This window comes from Pygoscelis adeliae, unplaced genomic scaffold, assembly GCF_000699105.1.
Source record: "Pygoscelis adeliae isolate BGI_AS28 unplaced genomic scaffold, ASM69910v1 Scaffold108, whole genome shotgun sequence".
Lineage (NCBI taxonomy): Eukaryota > Metazoa > Chordata > Aves > Sphenisciformes > Spheniscidae > Pygoscelis > Pygoscelis adeliae.
This window is the reverse complement of record NW_008825498.1, coordinates 1,065,620-1,072,901: the sequence shown is the minus strand read 5'-3', so window position 1 is coordinate 1,072,901 and position 7,282 is coordinate 1,065,620. Positions and strand designations below refer to the sequence as shown.

The window sequence follows — 7,282 nt, the reverse complement described above, 5'->3', positions numbered from 1 at the left end:
TGACTGATAGCTGGTTTTAGATTCAGGCTATTAAAAGTGTTTTGGCAAGTCTGCCTCTGGAACACCCTGGCATCCTCTGGCTCCTGAGAAGGTGACAGAAGCCATTTCACTGCGATGATGTCTGGAGCTGTTTGTCGAAGCGCGGGAGCAGAGGTTTTCACAGCCCGTGCCTGACTGAGTCAGACTTAGGCAAAGGGAGTTTGCAAAGCAGTAAATTAGACAGCTATGCCCGCACTTTTCATTGTGCACGTGCAACAAAGTGGAGCTCCGCTTGTTGGACTTGAGATCAGATAATTTTACAGTACTGTTTTAACTAACAGAGCCAACTTCCTAGCATGGTAATTACTTTGATCCTTGTTGGCACAGATGTATTTTTCATGTATTATTGCTTAATACTGGAAACATTCATTTTTTTCTTCCTCTGGTATCTGAAGATAGCCTAATGAAAATTATTTTTTTCCCCTACTTCATTAAACGCTAAAGGGCAATTCAATTTTCTCCATAGCTTTCCCCCTCTCTTTCGATTTTCTTAATGGACTGCTCTGGCTAGCCTGATATGTTGTTCTTGTAATGATTATATCAAGGTCTTTTCAGCATAAAACTTAAGCTCTCCCCATTTTGTAGCTAAAAGTAAGAGTACCCGTCTGGCGATTCCCACTGCCCATATACCCCCCCACCGGGGTTCTGGCTGCGTGATGCCGGGCTGAGGCCAGCAAGGGCAGGGCTGTTGGCAAGGCTGGAAGCCAGACTGGCTGGACGGCTTCTGAGAGCGTGTTTAACTGTGCATACAGACTTCCCCGCCATTTAAAGGTGTCAAAAATGTATTTATCAAAAAGACATTTGTTCACCTTTGCCCCCTCTTTTTCTGCAGAGTGGAGCAGTTGTTCAGGTTGCAAAAAGGAGCTCGCTGGTTTTAGCTCTCCCTGCTGCTGCGGCAGCTGCTCAGCCAGGCTCTTACTTTTCCCCCGGGGCGTTTGGAGATCTCTGCCTGCATCTGCTGCAGACATGCTTTGCATACCCAGAGCATCCGCTGCTGGACACCAGCCCTCCTGCCGAGCCCCACTCCCAGTGAGCCAGCCCAGCCCAGCTCACTGAACACTGGTGCCAGCGGGAGGTCTCTGCCCGGGGAACCTCTCCAAACCCCACGGCTGTTTCCAGCACCCGGATCTCACCTGGTTTTGCTGTTCTGCCTCATGAATAAATGAATTTCTGCCTCCCGGCTCACCCACGGTATGCCCATCGTTGGTGAATATTCATTAAGTGAAAATAGCATCTATTAGGTCTTAATTAACTTATAAAAGGCTTGTTTTGTGGTAATGAAGTATATGCTCTAGATGTGCCTCGTGGCAGCTGGTGGATGCCCCTGCCCACGCAGCCATCCCCGAGCAGGGTCTGACCCCTCCGGCGGGGGCACGGGTGGCTGGACCCCGTCTTCTTCCCCACAGCTATGAAGTTACATCTGTGAGGAGGTGTCTGTGACCTAAGTGTGTGCCGAACATTAGCTCAGGTTTGCAAAGTTTCATTAGGTGATCGTAGCAATATGTCCTGGGCTGCGGCAGTGGTCTGATATTTGGTGTCTGATATTTGGTATCTGATGTTTGGTGCCGGGGCTGTTTGGGCACTTCAGGCACCTGTTGGAGTTTGTTCCGTGTCCGGGTGAGCGCAGCCCTTTGGTTTGGGTTTCATGGGCTGTCCCACTGCAATGGGATGTTGATGGGCTTTAGCTGAATATCCCTGTGAGCTTGCTTAGAAACTGTTAGGGAGGCATCAAAAACTGCTGCACTCAAAGCGAGCGGTAGGATGTAGGAGGAGGTTGCACGGCACACTAATGGGAACTGACCTGAGCAGCGATCTTTTCCCTCTTGACGAATTTTTCACCATTTTTCAGACTTCATTCAGTTCAGCGTGGGGTGGGGAAGCAGCAAAGGCAGTGAGAGCGCATCATCCCGGTGTGGGAGCAGGTGAGCATCCCCAGCGCTGCCCGCCGGGAGCTCGGCCCCGCTGTCCTCCAGGGCCATGACGGGGAGGGAGCCTGGCATCCAGATGGAGGAAAACACACCATTAAAGAGCTGGTGGCAGCAGTGGTGCTTGTCGAATGTATTATTTCCTCTGTTAGGATTCACTGTTGTCCTTAAATGCACGCAAGCAGCAGGGGGAAAATGACTGACTTTGCAGGTGAGAAGAGAAAAAGTAATTACAGGCGAATGCAGAGCAAACACTGAAAAGGAGAGCAGGAGCTGCCCTCCCGCTGGCCAGGAGAGCTGTGACAGGGATGCAGTACCCTGCCAGCATCTCTGTTTCCATAGGGCTGGCCAGAAACACCCTAACCCATTCCCTTCCACCTGATTAATTTTTGCCTTTCAAGCGCTGGCAGTTGCTTGCTGGAATAAATGGTTCTGTGTTTAGGAAGGGCAGAGGCTCTGGAGCAGTTCCTCGCAGGAAGCACTCAGTAGCTGCAACGCAGGAAAACCCTCACCAAGCCGTAACGTCAACTGCAATAAGGAGCTGCAAATCAACACAGCTCCTGGATGTGTTTTTCAGAAGCACGTGTGATCAGAGTTTTACAAAGGCTCAATATGTAATGCCTTTGTCAAAGCCGAGCAAATTATAAAAAATTTCAATTTAGCCAAGACTTTTTTCAGACAAGACACAGAACAGGTCTTGAAGCAAGTCTGTAAATTAAATTCAGCCACACAGCTCACAGACTGAAAAACTCCATCATTGACAAGGAAGAGGAAGGAAGAGATGAGGAGGGGCTTCCTGACTTTTGTTTTTCCACCTGTTTCTGTAAATTATATGCTTTGTGTTCACAGTTGGGAAACAGACGGAGGAATGGGAGAGCAGGGCAGTGACTATCAGCGGTGTAGCTTTTTAACATTTTGCTGCCATGGGCGTGCAAGCCCCCTTCCTCCAGGGTCTGCTCCCAAGGCTTGGGGGTTTGGAATTGGCAGCAACATTTTTTTTTTCTTTTTCTTTTTTTGCCCCATTTTTTTGATGGGGACCTGTTTCTGGAGCGGTGGCAGCAAATGGTCACCTTGGACCTTGGTGTGAGGAAGAGATTCCCCATCAGCCTCGCCCCCCCTTTGCCGCCCTCCCCGCAGCCGTGCGGGAGCTGCCGGCACGACCACGATCCCAGCACCGCGCATTGCCTGTCACTGCTGCAAAAGCCACTGGGCCGATGCTGCAGCTCTGACCCGACTGTTCCCTTTCCCCTCCCCTGCCCCTCGCACCACTGTAAGAAATGCCACAAGCGCCGGGGTCCGATTCTGGCCACGGGGCCCCTGGTTCCTTCTCATGGGTGAGACCAGGGGCTGTATTGCTGGTCCAAAGTTGCTAAGCTGAATTATGCTTTTCTTGATCTGGATAATGTTACCAATTTGCATGAGTTGGAAATGATAATTACATTTTAGTGGGAAGATGGGTGCTTCCAAATGGCATTTAAATCCATGATTATTGGAGTGGTTTGGTCAGGGAACAGTTGTTATCAATGCCAGCTCTTCCCCTCTGTCACGGATTACTGCGTTTGGGCAGGTCTCCAGCTGAAAAAGAAAAAATCAAGCCATGCACTACGTGAATCGGGAGATAAATTAAGTGCTATTCAGGGGTTCCCATCACCGATGGGTTATGCAAATGAAGGACCATGTTTCCCAAAAGCCTCTGTTTTGTGCATGACCAAGCCCTCATGCATGGGGAGGCTACCTCTGAAGTGACGTGAGATGTCCGCAGGGGTCAGAGTCTGGGTGGGCAGGGGGGATGCGGGTTGCGATGCTCACCAGGATGGAGGCTGGTGGCTCTGGCTGCACCATCTTTCAGCCAAAGCTGGCTGTGCTATTGAGCCTCAGAAAAGAAAAGATGTCTGGAGAAATTAGGGGTGCTATAGCTGTCAGTAATGGAAAAGGCAATTTCCCGAACGCTATTCCCTGGAGGCTGGGGAAGCCAGGCACCTTCTGATATCCAGTTCTGAATTTTATAGCAGGCTGTATATATCCTTTTTGTTGTGGGAGAGATGTTTATTGACATAAGTAGCCAATGGTCACCTGAATACTGTTTTTCTTACTCTAAAAAAGAACAAATAGTCATATTTAAGCCAATGAAAGTATAAAGACGGTGATGATTACAGACTGGAATAATAACGAACATTTTTCTGAGCAGTGGGAGCAGAGCGGTATTGTCTGAATGTTCTGTCTAAACATGAGAACCATCTTGTCTTGTTTTGTTTCATGCCGTTGGGAAAACGTGTGACTTCCAGGGCCGTGTGCCTGCGCGTCCCATGGTGGTGTCACGCAGAGATGCTGGCTCCCCAGGCTCCCTGTGCTAGCGTGCCTCCCGCAGCCCCCCACCTTGCTCGCTGCGTGCTGGGGACTAGACCAAAACCCGAGACACTGTAAAATCCTGCCAGGATTTTACCTGTAAGGTCTGGAAAAAGATCAGTGCCAGCTGCCTGTACCCAGGATCTGTGTGTTTTGCTTTTTGCACACATTCCTCTGCCACTCCCTTCTCACGGTTCCTTTGCCGTAGCACCTCACTCTGCAGTGCCAGCAATGATCCCGCGTAGTGCTGCTCCCTCCGATGGGACCACACCACATGGCAGCACCTGTGTGCTGGGAGGAGACGAAGGGAGCGAGTCTGGTATAACCTGTCTGCTGGCAATCCCACCGGCGGGGTGGCTCCCAGCCTGGCACCGGTGTGTTTCTCCCTGCGGGGTGTTCGCTGTGAGCCAGCTTGCCGTGAGGCTGCAGGGAAATGCCGTGGAGCAGCCGTGAAGCCTCCATGGAGCGGTGGTGGTGCCTTCCCCTGCAGAGGGGCCGAAATTTCACCTCGGCCATGTGGGAGAGCCACCAGCCCGTGCCATGTTGCTTATGCTGGTCTGTTCTGGGGCAGAGCCCGTGGCAGGGCGTTTACCTGCGCTGGTTCGTTACATGCAGCTGCTAATGAGCGGTAGGACTCTGCAGTTGTGTGTAATTGTGCAAAGATCATTGCAGAATCCATGGGTCTTTGGTTTTATCATGAACGTAGCAAACAGGGAAAAAATGAGACAGGTTGGATTTAACAGCATATTTTATACTGTCCTTTTAAAGGCAGAAAGATGACTTAGGCTAGAAAGGTTCAATGGGATTTAAGCAGCCTGGTGTTCCCAGGTGAGACCTGTCGGTCCCTGCAGCCACCTCGGGTACAGCCTTGACTTCTTCGCACACCAGCACAGACAGACCCTTCCTACGTGAGCAAGTTTTATTCCCTCCTGTCCAGACTTGTCTTTATTAAACGCAAACCCAGGGAAGATCAGTGCCAACACCAGTTGTTGGACCCATCGCGTTTTGTGGAGATGGTAGCTGGGGTGCGAAGGGGCAGCAGGCTTTGCCATGTCCTGCCTCCTGGGTGCTGCCTTCCTCTGGCAGCTAAAAATTCATCATTTGTTTGTCTGTTCTGAACTAGTAACCTTGGCCTTGGCCCTGTAACCTGTATTCACACCTATGAGTTTATTGGCTTCAAAGGAACCCCACATACAGGTAAAACTTGGAGGAATGGGTCGGGAATGACAAAATCTGAAGTCCTTATTCTGTTTTTTCTCTGTCTTTCCTCAGGCAAAATTTCTGTGGACTTCATCAGGATTTTCTCTTAAGGGAGAAAAAGCCCTGTGTGATCTGCTCAGGGCTTGGCCTTGGGTTGGTGGGTGGAGGTAGTAGCAAATCATTACAAGACTGAAAAACAATTAGGGTTCCTGAAGCGATGGTTGCTCGCTCTGGTTAGACACCTGACTGGATCTTCGCGTGACTGTTTCTCACTGAGGATCTCAGAAAACTTTCAGACATGTGTTGGATGTCTCAGGGGACCCGCAGGGGACCTGAGCAACATGTGCAAGCGGAGCGGATGAAGGAGCTGCAATGTTAATGGAAACCGGCTCCCACCTGAGACCGGGTGGAGGTTTTGCTGACAGTTTGTGGTGACATTCAGGAAAGCTCCCCGAGAGGTTTCCTGCCGCGCCGGCTGGCTGCGTCCCTCCCCACTCCCGCGGGTCTCGGCAGGCAGCAGCGAGCCCGGCGGTGGGTGAGCAGCCTGTTCCTGGGTGCGGGCGGGGGGTTCAGAGCTGTCGGTAACCCCGGGGTGCTCTCTGTTCCTCTTGCAGGTGAGCCCTCCCGGTGGTCCTCGTCCCACTGCGACTGCTGCTGCAAGAACGGCAAAGGCGACAAGGAGGGAGAGAGCGGCACGTCGTGCAATGAGCTGTCGACGTCGAGCTGCGACAGCCAGTCGGAGGCCAGCTCCCCCCAGGAGACCGTCATCTGCGGCCCCGTCACCCGCCAGCCCAACATACAGACTCTGGACCGGCCGGCCAAGAAGGGGCCGGTGCAGCTGCTGCAACAGTCCGAGATCCGGAGGAAGAGCGACCTGCTCCGGACTCTCACCTCCGGCTCCCGGGAGTCCAACTCCAGCAAGAAAAAAGCAGTGAAGGAGAAGCTCTCTATTGAGGAGGAGCTAGAAAAATGTATCCAGGATTTCCTCAAAATCAAAATCCCAGACAGGTTTCCAGAAAGGAAACATCCCTGGCAATCCGAACTGCTGCGGAAGTACCACCTATAGGCTCAGGGTGGGGAAAACACACGACCTTATTACCGTTAGAGCAAGATTCTAAGTGATACAAAAATAATTCCCAATAATAATTATTTGTTAGGTCACCTAAAAAAAAAAAAAATCCATCTCTATAGTACTGCCTAATTTGCCTATTTCACCTTAACATTTATAGTCATAGGGTAATGATATTTTTCCAGTCGTGGAAGCACAATGACAAACGCTTTTGTTTGTAAACTCTGAGTCTTACACAAGCTGAATACCTTAAGGGCACAACCATACTGACCACAAGAGATGCTCGCGTGCGGGTGCTGCTGATGCCGGTGGGAACGTGGCGCGTGAGCAGGCAGTGTCCGGGGGTGTCTGTGGACTGCATGCCTTCTGCGTTCTCCTTGTAGTGCGTTTGTTTGGAGGGGTGTACACAGCTCAAAGAAACAAGCTATGCCATGACAGTTTACCTTAAGCATGTGTATATATATATATGTGCATATATATATATGTGTGTATATATATCTCGGTGTATATATATATGTGTATATATATCAATATATATTGCTTAAAGATTTTCTGGCTCTCTCCTTATAACTGCACTTTCTCAGAAAAGAGCATTTTTTAGCAGTCTGTGGATGTTCCGTTTCTTCTTCAGGTCTTTGAGGGTTGAACAGTAGAAAACCCATCTCACTGTCTCTCTCCCCCGCTCCCTCTCTCTCTCTTCCCC

The 7,282-nt window shown here is 50.5% G+C and overlaps 1 protein-coding gene across 1 annotated transcript in view; it reads left to right on the top strand.

The window, feature by feature from the left end:
• Positions 1 to 6,576, top strand: part of KCTD16 (potassium channel tetramerization domain containing 16) — a 76,793-nt gene extending 70,217 nt beyond the window's left edge. The window contains exon 2 of the mRNA XM_009331381.1: positions 6,125 to 6,576. Within this exon, the coding sequence (XP_009329656.1) occupies positions 6,125 to 6,576 (452 nt within the window). The remainder of the gene's footprint in view (positions 1 to 6,124) is intronic.
• Positions 6,577 to 7,282: the final 706 nt, after the last annotated feature.